This window comes from Desmodus rotundus, chromosome 13, assembly GCF_022682495.2.
Source record: "Desmodus rotundus isolate HL8 chromosome 13, HLdesRot8A.1, whole genome shotgun sequence".
Classification (NCBI taxonomy): Eukaryota; Metazoa; Chordata; class Mammalia; order Chiroptera; family Phyllostomidae; genus Desmodus; species Desmodus rotundus.
The window spans coordinates 86,865,598-86,883,541 of NC_071399.1; the positions used below are offsets into that span (position 1 = coordinate 86,865,598).

At 43.0% G+C, this 17,944-nt stretch overlaps 1 protein-coding gene across 1 annotated transcript in view; it reads left to right on the plus strand.

The window, feature by feature from the left end:
• Nucleotides 1-196: 196 nt before the first annotated feature.
• Nucleotides 197-17,944, plus strand: part of DNAJC3 (DnaJ heat shock protein family (Hsp40) member C3) — a 46,245-nt gene continuing 28,497 nt past the window's right edge. Inside the window, exons 1-2 of the mRNA XM_053916411.1 lie at nt 197-435; nt 13,879-13,989. Coding sequence (XP_053772386.1) covers nt 354-435; nt 13,879-13,989 — 193 coding nt within the window. The 5' untranslated portion in view covers nt 197-353. The remainder of the gene's footprint in view (nt 436-13,878; nt 13,990-17,944) is intronic.

Genomic DNA, 17,944 nt, shown 5'->3' on the forward strand with positions numbered 1-17,944 from the left:
TTGTTTGAAGGTGCCTGACAGCTCCGCCGCGGGCCGGACGCAGTCTCGTCTCGTGCTTCCACGTTACCCTATCAGAGGCGGGGCGGGGCGATGGGCTCCGTGGCCTATCAGCACGAACCACGACCCTGACGAGCCCAGGGGAAGAGCGCCCGGGAAGAAGGCGACTGGACAGCGGCTGCGCCTGGGCGTAGCGTGGCCCGGGCCCCGCCCACCGCCGCCTTCCTGTGTTGGGCGCCAGCTGCCGCTTAGGCCTGAGCGAGAGCTGACTGCGGGCGGGCACAGCTGCCTTCTGAGCGCCAGCGGGGGCTGGTGGGCCCAGCTCTCTTGTTTTTCTCACCACCGCGCCCTCGGACATGGTGGCCCCTGGCTCCGTGACCAGCCGACTGGGCTCGGTGTTCCCCTTCTTGCTCGTCCTAGTGGACTTACAGTACGAAGGTAAGTCCTGCTCTGCCCTGGCCAGAGGAGCGGGCTCAGGGGTCGGTTCCCCTGTCACTTCCCTGCCGGTGCCCTGGCGCGAGTCTCCCGGTGGCCCGGGCAGTGGGCGACAGCCGGGACTGCGCATCTGTGCTTGAGCCTGCGCTGGGCCCCGGGGTGGGCCGGCCCCCCGGCTCCGGGCTTGTTTGGGGAAGAAGAGCCGGACCGTCTGGCATGGTGCCAGAAAAGGGCACTTGGAGTGCGGAGCCGCTCTGAAGGGGTCCGAGGAGGTGGGGAGAGTAGGGAATGGGCCGGCGACTTAGGGGGCGTCCTGGGACACAGTCCTGTTCGGCCTCGCTTGGGACCCTGGCTTGGCGACTGGGGACACCGTCAGGCAGTGGTGCTGGGAGGAGGCGATAAAGGTAGCCAAAGTGGAGGCTTCTTTCGCTCTGGAGTTCGGGGGTGGCGGGAGGAAGTTGTCCCGTTGAGTGAAGGAGACAGTGTTGACTGTTAAAAGTGAGTTTTCCATCACATTATTATACTGTCTTGTATCGAAGTTGTCAGGTCAGTGCGTCTAGGAACCGGTGGTGCTGGAATTAAGCTCCCGGAGGGCAGGGCACAAAGCACGATGTCATTCCATTTAGGCTGGCTTTCCTTTTACAAGTTTTCTGGAGTGGGGGCGGAGGTGGGGGAAAAGTCCCCTTAAAAAGATAAGAACGTTTGCATTTCGCTTAAGCCCCACAGATTGCATTGTTAGCTACTCTAACAGAATAGCAAAAGTAGAGGGCTGTCCCGTATTAGATAACAGCCGAGTAAGAATTAAAGCTGAAAGTGCCAATTCAACTAATGCTCCTAGCTTGGTTACTGTGAGAAATAATGAAGTATAATGACATGCCAAATACACTGATCTACTTTCATTCTCATGAAAAGGGCTAGTAGTTAAGGAGTAAAACTAAACATTTTAATATGAGACTTAATATTAGACAAGAGGGAGTGAGGAGTCGAAGCCAGGAATTGTTTCTGGTAAAATACCGTTAAAATTCTAAACTTAAAAAAAGGAATACCTCCTGGTTTTTAGGTTTCGTGCATGGCAATGGTTTATTTATTTTTATTGTTTCGGTTCCACCAGTGACTATATATTTTTTTTGAACCAAAAATCAGAACATGTATCAGGACAACATCGGGACAGAGAATTTGACATCGAGGCTGCCCCAGAAAATCTACGGAATTTGAATTTGAATGCCTGGACCACATTAATATGGGTCATGTATTCCAGTTCTGTTGCATTCCCTATTGCTAACCCCCATCTTCCTCAAATGTAGCATTTCTGTCCAATTACCATTGATGATTTATTTTGGCCACTTAAGAGAAAGTTGTCTACATTCTTTTTAATGCCAGTCATTTTAAGTTGCAAAAGGTGCACACCTTTGTATGATTTGCTTTTCCCACTAGCTTTTGGATTACCTTTTTAGAATTACTGTTCTGTAGGATGCTAAAACTTCATTTCCATCCCGTGATATTTTCCATAAGAAAAAAACTCATTGGAGTGCTTTTCTGTATAGGAAACATTGGTGGCATTTGTCAAGTGCCAGAGTACTGCCTTTATACATACAGTAGCAGGACTTGGTACAGATGGTAGGGAAGAAAGGAAGATGATCTTCAATTTATTGAAGGTTTGCTGTGTGCCAGCCACTTTTCTGTAAAGTCTCTTTTATTTATGGAGATATGTGACATTATTCCTACTTTACAGATGAAGAAAGTGTGGCTCCAAGTTTAATGAACATGTGTAAGCCACATAGCTGTTAACTCTAAGATCCTTAAGTTGAATTCAAGTTCTTTGACTCTAAAGCTTTTCCGTGTACGGGATGGAGACAGAAGTTAGTGGTTGACAGCATCATGTGAGCCCCATCGTTTTTAAACTGGTGGTAGCTGAGAAAAATCAGAATTTTTTTTTGCTTGTTTACTGCCAGCAGTAATGAACAAGAAGGTGATTTCCTAGGATGTTTAATACAGCGGTTCTCAACCTTGAGTGTGCATGAGGCTCTCACCCTGCATGGCTTTTAAAAGCAGAGTTCAGGTTCCCACCCCCAGACTTGCTGATTCAGTAGGTCTAGGTGACGCGGATCGCCGGGATCCTGTGTTGGGGCGGCAATATACAAATATTACAGAAATCCTGTGGAGAAAAAGGGGCTGTGTGGCCACTCTCCAAGTTAGAGAGAGGGCCCTGAGACTCCTCGCCTGGATAGGCTTTTATTGTTTTTCTAGGCATCTTACATCAGGGATGGTCCTTATTTACTATGCAAAGGTTTGTTTTGGGTGGTTAATCTTTTACAGACAAAGGAGAGGATGTTGCTGAATACATCAAAGGAGGATATTTGCAATGTAAAGGGAGAAGTGGTCAAAACAGGCTATGTTCTATACCTGGAAGGTCTAGCTCAGATTTTGGGAAGATAAAGATACTTAGTAAACATTTGCTGCCTCAGGGTGAGGGAGTTTTAGCAAGAGCAAGTCTCATAGCAGTCAAGGTACAATGCAGGCTAGTTTATTCTGATTTAAAAATATTCATCTTTGTTCCCCCCCCCCCTACGCTTTTTTTGTTACTTGTAATCTGGAGAAAAAATACGTAATTTTTTATGAATTGAAAGTTTTAGCCCCCTCTTTCAAAAGACCTTTGAAAGGGGGAAGTCCAAAGCACTAGATTAGGGATAGAATTTTTAGAGCAGAAAGAAAACTTTAGCAGAATCTACTTTAGTATTCTCATGTTACAGATAAGGAAGCTATTTTAATTCTTTGCTAATGGTTTGTTATATTGGGTGACTTTAGCAGGAACACTGCCTAGGGACCAAACCTTCTTTTATCCCTTTTTCTTCCTTAACATGCCACCTGAACCCAGTTTTTCTTTATTTCACTGACGTGGCCTGACTAAGCCATGTATTGGCCATAGTGAAAAGAACAGTTTGCAATGGGTAAGTATAGATTTTAAGGCCGCAGCAGAGGAGGTAGAAGCTACACTCACCTCCTCCCAGGATCAAACTGGAATTACAACTAAGTTAAAGAAAACACCCTGAATAACCAACTGAAGACTAGCTGAACAGGAGTTTTATAACCAAGGAGTTACAGAAGGCGGAAAATTAAGACTGGCAGGAAGAGTGGAGACACGAAAAGAGCTGGTCCTGCTACCATGGGTGGAGGCTGATATTCCGGAGGAGTATCTCAACTGCAGGGTGGTTCCCTCTGAGAAGTGTGGGGCCTAAACCCCAAGTCGGGCTCCCCAGCCCAGAATACCAGAGCCCGAACGAGGTGCCCACGTAACATCTGGCTGTGAAAAGCAGTGGGGGTTTCTATTTGTCAAAGAGAGATGGAGTCTGCTGGAGACACAGGCACCCTCTTAAAGTGCCAAGTTTCTAGAACATAGTCTCCCAAAACTGAATCACAAAGCATCAGAAAATCTGAATAGACCAATTACAACTAATGAAATTGAAGCAGTAATCAAAAAAACTCCCAACAATCAAAAGTTCTGGACCAGATGGCTTCACAGGTGAATTTTACCAATCATTCAAAGAAGAACTAGTAACTACCTATCCTTCTCAAACTATTCCAAAAAATTTAAGAGGTGGAAAGAATCCCAAACTCATTTTATGAGTCCAGCGTTATCCTAATTGTTAAACCAGATAAAGACACTACAAAGAAAGAAAATTATAGGCCAATATCCTTGATGAACATAGATGCTAAAATCCTTAACAAAATATTAGCAAACAGGATTCAGCAATACATTAAAAAGGCCATACACCATATTAAGTGGGATATTCTGGATTTCAGGGTTGGTACGATATCCACAAATCAATAAATGTGATACACCACAAAAACCACATGATCATATCAATAGATGCAGAAAAAGCATTTGATAAAATCCAGCACCCATTTATGATAAAAAACTTTCAGCAAAGTGGGAATAGAGGGAACATACCTCAACATAATAAAGGCCATATATGACAAACTCACAGCCAGTGTCCTACTCAGTGGTCAAAAACTGTGTTTCCCTTAAGACCAGAAACAAGACAGGATGCCTGCTTTCACCACTCTTATTCACCATAGTACTGGAAGTCCTGGCCACAGCAGTGAGACAAGAAGAATAAATAAGAGACATCCAAGTTGGAAAGGGAGAAGTAAAACTGTCATTGTTTGCACATGACATGATTCTGTATAGAGAGAAGCCTAAGGATTCCACCAAAAGACTACTAGAACTGAGGTGCTTTTTGGTGAGGTACACATAGTATAGAACTCATGGTTTTTGTTGTTGAGTTTACAGACTACTTGGGGGGTATAAGACATGCTTTGTGAAACATCCATGTGCTCTTCCCTCCTTTCTCAGTTTAGATGTGTAGTGTAGCTTTTGTCGTGTAGCATTTCCATTATAAACAGCCTTTAATTTCCTTGCCCCTGGTGTTTTTTTTTTGTTTTGTTTTGTTTTACTCGTGGCAAAATTTAACATTGATTAAATCCAATTTGGCCACCAACTTGTTTGTTGGACTTCAGAGCTGAACATGGCTGGAGAAACACGGAGATAACTTTGCTGACTGGTCTCATTTTAAGCATATAATCTCAATTTCAAATGTACACCAAATGCTACCAAAATTCCTACAATTTCTTTGTATGTTCATCTGGAATATCAGTATTTCAAACCCTTTCGTCTTTGCTTAAATCTCCAATTTAAACCCCCCTATTCCTCACTTCCTTTATCTCATTCTTTTAGACCTTGTCTTTATTGAGAAAACTCACTAGCCTACTTGTATCTGTAGCTACTCCACTACTTATATTAAAATGGATAAAGCATGTCTATTGGCAAAATCCAATTTCTATACTTATTTCATTAAGGATTTCATTTCCCTGGATTTCATTTCCTCTCATCTTCTGAAACTATTGCTCCTACAGTTACTGTTTCTCTCCTATGTCATCACTTTTGTCCTCTGTGCGGGATCATTTGCGTTAGCACTCCCATGTGCTGTACTGTGTTCATCCTGAACTCTTCTTTGATGTCACGTGCCCCTTTAGCTGCTGAACTGTATCTCTGCTTCTCTGGACAGTGGAATTTTAAAGAGTTGTCGGTAATCTCCATTCCCTGATCTTCTGTTCTTGCCTCAATACATTCTCCCCTAACACAACAAAGCCTTACATATCTGAGTCCTATTTACTTCCGTCTCTTTTCTATTACTCTGCCCATCACTAGGTTCCTACCACATCAATTTCTTTTACTTTCATATATCAAGCTCATTTCTGACTAAGGGTCTTTATTCTTGCTATTCCCACAACCTGGAAAGCTTTTCTGAGACCTTCAAATGAGCATTTATGTTTCAAAGAAGGCTGCCTTGACACATTATGAAAGAATCACTCTTCTTCCTTAGTTAATAATACTCTCCCTTTACCTTTTTGCATTTTCTTCATAAGACTTAAAACTGTCTCAATTATCTAATTTAGTTTTCTTGTTTGTACCCACTAGAACACAGGTGGCAAACACAAGGCCTTCGGGCCGAATCTGGCCCTCCACTTTGTTTTATCTGGCGGCATTGCTGAGCTCCTTGCCCCTAGTTATGGAGTAGTTACATTTATACAGTCCTAAAATTACATCTGGCCCTTTGAAGGCAACCGCAAGGCTGATGTGGCCCCAGTGAAAATGAGTTTGACACCCCTGATCTAGAATATAGTTTTAATGGAAAAGCTCTTGTGTTTGTAATTTAAACTTGTAGACATGAAGTAGATGGGCAATAAATAATTTTTAAATGGATGAGTCAAGTTGACTATTTGAGCTATATTTGCATGGACTCTTCTAAATTTATTGTCCAAGTTGAATTCCTTCAGCAAGGAATCCCACTACAACATTTATGCCTTCACAGTTCATTGAAGCAAAGACAGATAATGTCCACTGAAATTGAGCAGACCTGGTTACAATAGATTTTATTTTCCTAGTTTACCTAGGAAGATTTCAGTGTATTATTCAGACACCATTATTCAGATGTGTCTAACTACTCGACGTTTTCTTCCCTTCAGTATGTCTTTGTAGACTAAACCACTTTTTAGGTCAGGGTGATTGGAAAAGGATGCTTGGATTTCCTTCCAGCTTAGTGTATTTTTATTGCAACTGTTTTGGTCCACACTTAGCTATGGAATTGCTAATATAATGACCTTTCTGCTCTGTTTTTCTGTGGCCAGCTTCCAGATTCCACTATTTTTGTATGTTTTTGCCATCTTATCCTCTTGCTTGATCTTTTACATTCTTCACATTCTGAGCGCTCCAACCTGAACAAACATCCCTGGGCACGCCACCACCTCTGTCACCTGGCCTTAGCTGGAAGCTTGCTGTCTTTGACCACAAGTTCTTGCCTTTTTCAGTCTGATTTTTCCAGTGCTGTGACTCTCATCATATCATACTTTTAACCCCTTAAAACTCTTTATTTCTTGCTCTTTAAAAATGACAGATTCTAATACTGACTTCAGTGAAAGACTTAACTACTCTATCTTTTTTCACTGACCTATGGCTGTGTTTGTCTAAGCAGAAACCTATTATTTAATGCTGATCAGAAAATGGTATGATGTTTGGTTGCCTTGTCTCTCAGAAAATAGGAGACAGCTCTCATTGTCACCATCTCCCAGGATGTGGCAAAGGGATAAACATTATCCGTGGCTCAAAATAGAGTTGAGACATTGCAAAAAGAGCCACAATTTACAAATAATTTTTTTGCATATTAGTGTCTTTGTGTATCAGTTTGATTTGATAATTATTACGTATCTTAGAATCTGTAATTCTGACGAATTATAAAATGTTTAAATAAGAAGGAAACTAGTTTCATTCAATAAATATTGAGTGCACTTGGTTCAAGATACCGAACTAGGTGATGTAAAGAAGAAAAGAGGTTCTTTGACTGGCTTTGGTCTGAGAGTTGAGGGGTTGAGGGGCTGGGCATTCTGAGAGGCAGGCAAACTGTGAAGGTCAGAATATTGAGGCAGTGGTATTGCAAAGTGAAATCATGCACTTGTGAGCATGGGGATGCAAAAAGTAGTAGGAACATAGAACCGTCTTTTCCCTAGCATCTCACCAAAGTAGTTCGGGAGGGCTTCCAAGGGAGTCAGTATGTGAGGACAGAAACCTGATGAAGTAGAAATTTTCCAGCCGGGCAAGTGGGGAAGGCCTCTTCATGGACCAGCAAGTGTGAAGAATTGTGGCTGGAGCACCTAGAATAGTATTGGGTTGGCCAAGAAATTTGTTTGATTTTCCCTGTAAGATGGCTCTAATAGTGCTTAGTTGTCTTTAACTTCACTCAAAACAATTTTGTTAGATTGTATTGTGACAGCTGTCATTTCAGCATGCTTTAAAAAGAATCAAAATTGGTGAATTTTTGTGTAGCCATTTTAGTATTGAAGATAGAAGAAAACAAGCAACATTTTCAGAGTATATCCATCTGGGTATGTCTCTATCCATCCATTATTCTTTCTAAAAAATACATTTAAAAATAACATTGGTACACATGCTTCTAAATACTTTAACATATGCATATCATAAACTACTCTTCTGGGCATAAATGTCCATATTTTAAGTATGCACTTGGTGAGTTAGATAACTGCATAACTTGTGCAGCCCATACCTCTACAAAGATTAGAACATCATCAGCAATCCCAGAAGGTTCTCTCCTGCCCTTTCCCAGTCTGTTCTCCCACTCTCCCAAGTGACTGCTGTTCTGATTTCTTTTCCCTACAATGTTCCTTTAGCATCCTAAATAGTTTAACATCATGTTGATTGTAAAAAAGAAGTGCTTTGGCTACCGATTTCCATGTGTATCCTTCTACACACATTGGAACTCCAGAACAACAAAACGACTCTGAGTATTTTCTACCTAGCAAGACATAGCTATTCTTGTAAGTGAAGAAATTCTTACCTGTACCCCAGTAGAGGAGACCCAGTTCTAAGTCAGTATGTCCATTACTGGCTATTTCAATGACCACTCTTACTGTCCCACTCAGTATTCAGTTCCATACAGACTAAAGTATAAAGTTAATTTGAACAATTGTATGTAAAATAGGAATGCAAATTAGAGACAATATGGCCAGAGCAGTTGACTCTCTACAGTTATTTGTTGGAGTTCTGTTTCATGAGTCACTGCTACACTGCATTAGCAAATACTGAACCATTGCTCCTAGAAGGAGTCACAGGGTTAGCATCCTGCAAGCCTCAGGTTACTACATTTTTGTCAACAGATCAAAACATAACCTTGTTTTATGTGTGTTTCTGTTTGAAAGTATCTTATTTAATATATATTGCTGATTTATTAACATTGACGTCATGGCCAGCAGCTTTCTCATTCATGTCTGCATGAAGCTTTTCTAACTCACATATTTTCTGTGAAAGGGTACATCACAGCCTTTTTCTCTTAGCACTATACTTGAGGGCCATTTCAAACAGTGAACTCACCAACAGAAAGCACAAAAACGTGAAAAACATGACTCTACTATACCACGGAAAGGACACTTGTTTCTAATATGAGAGCTGAAAGAAGGCGGCAAAGCACTGCCTTGCTTGACTTCATCTGGGAATTTGTACCTCAAGAGACTGAAGCTTTTCACCATTCTGCACATGCACATGCCTGTGAATGACTGCCAGGGCACCCTAAGTATTATTTTGGGGGTGATATATGAGTTTTAGGGGTTACAAACACATTTTGTTATTGGGAAAATTCATAAATACAGAATCTGTGAATTGTGAGGACTGACTGTATTTACAAGTGAACACGAGGACAACAAGCAGTGAAGATATACAAAGCTCCTTCAGTCTTTGTGTCTGGTAATGAGGTCATAGTTGATACATGTGGCTTCCTTCCTCAGGCACCTGTTCCATACTTCTGTCCTCAACTACTCTGGCTTCTTTACCTGATGGTGCGACCCAAACCTTTATTCCTAAATGGTCAACTGTTCTATTTATTTATTTATTTTGGTTGCTGTAGTTTTTCTTTAACCTTTGGTATTGGAAGGACTTAAGACCCTACAGAAACCCCTGGGTTCCAGACGTAGCCACCACTACTGTGTAGCAGCAAGAAGGGCCCTTAGTAATTGACTTGTTAAAAAATTTTTATTTTTGGCCTGTTGGTTTTAGTGCCAAAATGAGTACAACATGGTGAGGTGGCATTCTCATTTTCCAATTCATTGGAACCATCATGTGTTTCCTGGTGGAAGTGTTCACCCTGTTGGGAATAAGAACTCCGCAACATCAGAGCTCAACTTGCCAGGACCGGAAGCAAACATTTTGCAAGTGGATTATGAGGTGTAATAACGAGAGGAGCCACCCCCACTGGTATTTCCTGATTCCTGGACCCACGTGCTCTGGCTGTGGGGGAGATCTGAGCCCACCATCTGATGCTTTGTCCCTGAAAGCATAACCTGTAGCTTGCAAAGGAGTTATGCAGGGTTTTGTCTCCCAACTAGTGCTGCCATTCTGCTTTTCAAAAGGGCGTGCTGCTTTTGGATCGAGGAGTGTATCGTAAGACCAGTTAATTCTGTGGGCATGAGCAAATTGCTGCACTTTCTGTGCTGCGAAATGAATGTGCTTCTTGATTAGATACAGAGCTGTGTGGAATGCCATGACGGTGAATGATGCATTCTGAGAGTCTGTCAGCGGTGGTGCTGGCTGAAGCGTTACAGGCAAGTCCATATGCTGAATATGTGAAAATGATCCATTAGGAGAGAGAACCAGTATAATCGATCTTCTGCCAGGTGGAGGACTTGTCCCCGGTCCCCCTTCCTCCTTACGGTGCTGTATCGAGAACCAGGTTTGTTCGGTAGTGTCAGATTAGGTGCTGAACCAGGCCAGTAAGGAGTAGTCTGTTTTTATGCCCATTCGTATTCTCTGTCCCTGCTGCCATGGCCACTTTGTTCATGGGTCCATTGCATAGGCACTGGTATTGTAGGGAAGGGAGGTGACTGACGTTCTCAAAGAATGTCATTTTATACCTGATTATTAAGATTCTCTTCTGTAGTTGATGCCATTTACAGTTGCTGTGCTCACCTAGACTGTGGTGGTGAAGTGCTGCTACTTGAGCTTCAGCTACTCCAGGATCCCATCATCCCCACTGAAATCAGAAAGCCCATCTCGGTGGTGGCATCTGCCATATGCATACCTGTCCTACAAAGAAGAGTGACCACAGGGCTTTGAGAAGGTTGCAGGTGGTCCACTAATATATGAGGTCTGTCCAGAAGGTATTGAGCCATGTAATATGAAACACAGAGACATTTATTGAAGATACAAGATAGAGGAAACATTGTACATAGGATGCCTTTTCTCTAAAGGTTCAGATAGGAAATATTTTAGGTTTTGCAGATCATATGACTTTTGTCGACATCACTCCACTTTGCCATTGTAGCATGAAAGCCGTAGACAATGTGGGATGAAAGGGCATGGCTATGTTCCAGTAGACTTTTATTTAAAAGTACAGTTTGCTGACTTCTGCTATAGTAAGTGGGCACATGTCAATGAATCAGAACAGATGTGGTGTTAACTTCACCTTCCTTGGTCTAACACCTTTAGAATCCATTTCCACACATGTTCCATGGGTTTCTGTTAGTTTATCATCAAAGGCTTATAGTTTTTTTGGTGTGTAATCTCTTTCCTTTCGTCATAGTATTAATCTGTCTAGTGACATCAGGAATGGTCAGGGTACATTTTAATGAAAATGAATGTCCCCTTTCGTGGTACTTGCCATATGTAAGGTTGTCCTAGGAATTTTAAGCAGTGGAAGGCTAGTCTCCCTGATATGGGAAGGCAAGCTACTTTCTACTGGGAAGGGAGGCTCAGAAGGACTTGAGGGGTTAAGTTGGTTCGTTTCATCTGGGTCTAAATAAATGTCTGCATTGTAAGTTGGAGGACCCCATTGTTTACTTAATGCGTGTCCTAAATTTCAGAGGAGAAACTTGGTGATACTGTGAATTCAACTATTGTTTTAGCTACTCTCAAAAGTGAACTTTGTGTTTTATTTGCAGCTAAATTAGCTCTGTGGCCACAAAAAAATAAGAGACTGTTTTAGAGCTGTCATGGAAACTCCAACAGAACTGATCTGGGAGTTGGGCCTAAGCTTGTTATTTTTTTCTGTGTAAGTGCGCTAGTGTACTCAGAAGAATCTACCCCACATCACAGTCCTTTATGGTCTGGTAGAGCTTGAAGCCTCTTGGGTTTCCAATGCATGTCCCTGTTAGCACTTGCTTACTGCGAACCACAAATGATATCTTGATTAATTTTGATTCCAGTACCTGCCATGGATTACTAACATCTTGTTTCTCATTGTCAGGGAGCTCAGCATTGCACTCAAGCTCAAGGGCATGATCAGTTGTCATAGTCCATCTTTGTGGGTCTGTCTCCTGGAACCACTCCCAGTGTCAGTTGTGTATGAGTCTGGGTCTTCTCAGGAGACAGAGACTACATGGTAATTTGCAAAGAGGGGAGTTTAATATAAAGAATTGTCAAGTGGTGCTAGGAGACTAACTGTAAAGATGTAAAGGGAACTCTAAAGGATATTCTAAGCCTGAAAGAGTTCCCAAGGAAGGGCCAACCTGGAGGGATGACTTCCTGTAACCAAAACGCAGATTTGGCTGCCTGATGCAACGCAAGTGACGCAAGAGACGGGAGCTGGTGCAAAAGGAAAGGGTTTTATTCAGGTGCTGGGACCTGGGAGAATGGTGGACTCCCATCTCAAAGACCCCCGCCCCTTCCTGCTCAAGCACCCAGTTCTTATAGGGATAGGAGTTTTATTTTTCTATCCAATTATCATTCTAGCTTTTGGTGCACTCATTGTAAGAACCTCCCCCTGCACCATCTTGGCCAGTGGGGAAGGCTCCCCAGTGCTCCCTGTCTGTGGGATCAGGGGCATTGTGGGGGTTGGCTGTGGGACCGATCATCAGGAGGCCTGGAGATGCTGCAGCTCTCAGTCTCCTCCTGACCCGGGACACAGCACCTGCACACCCAGGGGAGCTGGTTGGAGTCTGCCAGGTGCCCCTAAATCTCTAAGCAGCTTCTACTTGGTCCATCCCTCCAAAGTGGCAAGCTGGGCCCAGGCTCACCCTGCTTCAGGCTGCCCTGCCTGTGCTCTGGCTGGCTGTCTATGTTAGCACCCCTACACTTGGGTGGGGCTCAGACCTCATCAGAGAAAGTATAGCTCCCTAAGTCTGCTGAGTTGCTAAGGCAAGAGCTGGTCCACAGTAGCTGGGGAAGCAGGAAAGAACCCTCTCAGGTATGGGCATGGTGGGTATGAAGCCTGGAGGGCATGGCGTCCTTGTTGGGAGGCATGTCTAGCCACAGCTGCCCCGTTGCTGAGGGACTGCACCCTAGGCATATGGCTAGGGTGGTGTACCGCTGGAGGTCCTCTCCATGTGTACCCTGAAGCAGGAGCCAGAAGGTATCCTTCTTGCAAGCCCCTTCAGTGCCCTTTTCTGACAAAGCATAACATCGTGGTGCTGTGTGAAGGAATGCTTAAAACCTCCAGTCCGTTTTTTACAGCCAGGTACTGAAGGGTCACTTCAGAGCAGAGGGGCAGCACATTGGCAGTTGGCTGGGTCATTCAGATCACGTTGTTCTACTCACGGTTCCTCAGTAGCCCCCCATTCACCCCTGTGAAGCTGGCACTGGCCCTAGCCAGGCCCTCTGCCTTGGCCTCCTGTTATACGACTCTCCCCCCGTTGGCTCTGTGGTAGCCACTCTGGCCTCCGTGCTGTCTGTGGAACACAACCTGGTGTGCTCCTGACGAAGGGCCCTCACGCTAGCTGGTTCCTCTTGGAAAGCTTTTTTCCTGGGTATCAGCATGTTGAGTTCCTCACTTCTTTCAATTAAATCTTTGCTCAGATGTCAGCTTCTCAATGAAGCCCGCCCTTCACCACCTTGTTTAATACTGAAAGCCGCAGCACTCCTGACCCCTGTCACATGGTTCTACTCTTTCCACAGTCCTTCCCCCGACCCGATCGGTAATTTCCCATAACGTCAGGCACTGTGAGGGGCACGTGTGTGTTTTTGTTTTGTGCATGTATCGCAACTGCTTAGAACAGGGCTCGGGGGGTTGTGGATGTTGGGCAAGGACTTGTGTATTTCTTACGGCGGTCTCGATGATACTCATTAAAGTGAGAGTCTGGTTTAACAAAGCACTTCTGATTTTGTTGTTCAGCATAATTTTACTAATGCTGTGTTTGTTACACGGTTTCCCTTATATTTTGTAGACTGGTTACATTCTTTTCATTGACTAGTTTGATACAGTATATTTTGGGGTTGCTTATACTCTATAAAATGTGCTCTGCTGCTGCTTTCTTTAGTTTGCTTTCCAGCTCCTGCTACTTTTCCCATCTGATAAATGTGTGAGACAGATAATGATAGCTTTGGTATTTTATTCTTTAGAATTAAATCTTGGTCCATGGAAAACTAATTTTTAAAAAATTTGTTTTCAGGTGCTGAATGTGGAGTAAATGCAGACGTTGAGAAACATCTTGAACTGGGCAAGAAATTACTGGCAGCTGGACAGCTAGCTGATGCTTTATCACAGTTTCATGCTGCAGTAGGTTTGTATCTTGGAAGTAAAACACTCAGTGGCCACCTTAGTGACTTCTAATTCATAGCTATTTTTTGAATAACATTTAAATTAAACATTTAAAAATATCTGCAGGATTATGAATGAAATAGATTAGTAAAATAAAAGCATAACACTTGAGTGCATATTTAGCATGAGAGAATTTTCCAGGTAACTGAGACGTACTATTAAAAATACCAGGAGTAATTCAAGATAATTTAGACAGAAAACTTTTTTCAATGAATTGCATAATTTTCAGCCCTCTTACAAGATTTCACTAACTACAGTTTACTTCTCTTGACGACTGAGATCATCAGTGGGACAGTTACTTGCCTGGTGGTGTGAACTGCCTTCAGTGCTGCGGCACGGGGACTGAACAGATGCAGTTTTTGTCTCAGATAAAGCGTGTCTTACAAAAAGTATTGATTCTTCCCCACTACCATAAGAATATTCGCAGAAACGCATGTGCTTTCTACCTATTTTATACTTTATTATTTTCTTTCTCTAATCCCACATTTAGCAGAAACATTACGGGCTATGGCATATTGTTAAAGTAATTTAAAATGCCTATTTTTTCTTTAGCTTCACTGCCATACAGAAATTCTTGAGCTGGCTCTTCCCCAAAATGCCCAATAAAATATTACCGTCTTCACTGAAAGGTGTCAGCTAATAAAGCTAGAGTAAAGTAACATATTTGTGAGATTCAGTAAAGGGAAGAAGTGAAACCGCATTCAGAACTAGAACAGCAGTGTCACTTGGTTCATAATTTGGTGAGTAGCAGCGATTCTCAAATAGTGCACACGTCGTAATTTCTGCAGGAGACGTGTGTTTTGAGACATTCACCATTTTAGTGTACGTAAACACTGCTTGTTCATAACTGACTGTAGAGAGTAAAGCTAAATTGTGTATGATAGCAGTCTGTGGTAAGTAGCTAGTGATCAGGTGATGGGGTGTCATGGCCTCCTGAATCTCTTAGGAGATGTGTACTTGTCAGAAAAGAATAGTAGATCCTCCATTTCAGTTGTCTCGTTTCCCAAACATCAAATTTCCTACAGCCACAGTGGCTGCTCAGTAACCCAGTGAGCTGGTGGGAGCCCCTCGCCAACCGGTGTGCACTGATTGCTGCAGGTCACAGAGCCGGGGGCTTCACTGATCTCAGCTGCCTCCCTGATCTCGTGATAAAATACCGGCCGAGTCCTAGTACGTTGCTTTGCACTGACTACATACGAAGTTTGTTGACTTCTTTATTAACTGTTTATTCATCCATAAAAACATTGATACCTCCCAACATTTAAATTTTGTAATGTACTTTATTTCCCTGACTTCATCTGCAATTAGAATTGATGTCAAAGTTTCTAATAGAATTTGGCTGGCAGCATAGTACCGACGAGTCATTTTTTATTATAATGTTGCAGACATTATTTATGGTTGTGACACCCTTTCTTCCGTTTTTGAGAAATTACTTGGTGTGTTTTGAAAGTTACTGGGCATAGTGTGTTTTATGATCACGTTTTTACACAGTAAATGGCTTATGTATTAAAACTGCATAGTAACACAAGTAATTGTTTCTACCTTGTAGTACAGATCTGTCAGGGATTTGGTTTGAAATTTTTTTGTATCTGGCAAATATTTTTTGGCAGGGGTTTTAAGATTTAGAACTGATTCGAAAATATTCTTGATCTGTTGGAAACATTGTGATTTAAGGAAGTATTGATTATTGCTTTTCAAATCATCTTGTGCAACAGTTGCATTCATTTTAAAGTGCTGCAGTCAGACAGCAGAGATTATCATTAGAGAAAATGCCGTGCGGGCGTGCCGACGGCCCCACCTCTTATTCCCACAGTGTGGTCTCGTGCTCCGTGGGTCTGACGTGAACTGTAGGGTGTGAAATCATTCCTTCAGTAAACTGGTAGAATGGCTTAGGTGTATCTGCGTGAATGAATGTCTAAAGTGGGCATGCCCAAAACGATAGGTTTCTCCATGTGCTTGGTGAGAGAACCAGTTTCATATTTATGTAGTTTTGCTAAATCAAAAAACAGAATCCATGTTCACATTTATATGTCACCTAAACATGTGATGTTCTCTCATGACATCTGAACCTCCCTTGTGAAATGAGATGTTCACATTTAGGTGGAAGGAAAGAAACAAAGAGTGCTCTAGGGACTTCTAAAGGTCACATTCCAGTTCGAAAGATTGTGAACTTCTTAAGGATAGGTACTGTTTTACTATTACTGCCATTACTTTTTATTTTAATATCTGGTAGGTGCCCAGTTAAAAGTCAGAATGGAGGAAGGGGTAGAGCTGGGTGAGCTGGGAGCCGGAATAAAACAATTCTTTCCTTAGGCAAGGTTGGTGTTCCATCTGAGCAGTCAGTTATCTGAGCTATGCCGCCAAGACTGAGTAGGGTTTGGACATGGGAAGATGATGATGGTATATGATGTAAACACCAGGCCTTAAGTCATGTTACTCCTAGTATTTCTTATTCTTTGCTTCAGGTAAACTAAGTCATGGAGAACTTTCTTTTTTAAATTAATGAATATAAAGTATTCCATGTTCATTATGAAACATTTTGAAATACATGTTCCCCTGGCACCCACCACTCTAATTTCTGTTTCTATAAAATTGACTACTCTAGGTACCTCCCACAAGTGGAATCATACAATATTTGTCCTTCTGTGTCTGGCTTATTTCACTTAGGGTAATGCCTTCAAGGTTCATCCGTGTGAAAGGCTAAATAATAACATTTCATTGTAGGTGTATACCACGTTTGTTTTCCATCTTTGGGCCACTGTGAATAATGCTTCTGTGAACATGAGTAGACAAGTTCTGTTTAAACTTCACTTTTACTTCTTCTGGGTGCATCCCACAAGTGGAAGTGGTGGCTCATGTGCTAATTCTGGGTGGAAGTTTTGAGGAACTCACCACGGCAGGGGCACCGTGTTACAGTCCTTCCCGCAGCGCCCACGGGCTCCAGTCTGTCCACATCCTCACCAGCGCTGATTTCCTCCTTCCCTCCCTCCCCCTCTCCTTTCCTGCCTTTTCATTCCATCCTTAACTCCTCTTTCCTCCTAATAGATGTGAACTGGTGTCTCAGTGTGGCTTCGATTTGCATAATCTAGTGATTGGTGGTGATAAACATCTTTTCGTGTGCTTGTTGGTCATTTATGTATCTTCTTGTATGTATGGTTTCCTCTCCTCCTGCTCCGCCTTCGCCCAGCAGTACTTCAGGTGATTTTCAATGCCATTAACAACTCAAAACCATAATTTTGAATAATTATATACTACTGTAATGAGGTGCAGAGTGGGGGCCCCCTGAAAATAGGAGAAAACCCCCACACCCTTGGTTGGGGGAAGGGGGAAGTGGATGATTCAGCATTTAAGTACTTTGCATAACAGTGGCAAGTTGATAGCTGTACCTTTTTTGAATGGAGAGGTCTGTGCCAGGGTGAAAGGTGTGACTTGTGACAGAGCCAGAGGAGGGGGATGCCCCTGTGTCACTGGGAACTCTTGCCCTGACTAAAATGGCAGCTGAAAGAAGGTAAAAGACATGGGGCAACTGGCAAAAATGGCACGTAATAGGAGGGGCTGGATGTGAGGTAACAGAGGAAGTTCCAGGCCAAGCATTTAAAACAAGGGCAGGCTGAGAGAGGAGGAGGAGGAAGCCACGTGGTCAGAAAGGTTGTAGGGCAAGGTCTGGCTACAAGGTGTGGTGTGTAAGGGAAAGCCACGCGGTTTGGAGTAAGAACCTGCCACGAGGTCTGGAGTAAGAAAGAGAAGACCGTGGCAGAGCTGATGGAGCTGTGCCAGGACCTGCCTAACCAAGCACGGATTCATGAGAGATGCTTGGAGCTGAACTGTGACCGGAAATGCTGAATTACAGGACATACGGAGAAGCCACTCTCGGGACACGTGCCTCCCTGGACTCCACCATACCCAGTGTAACACGG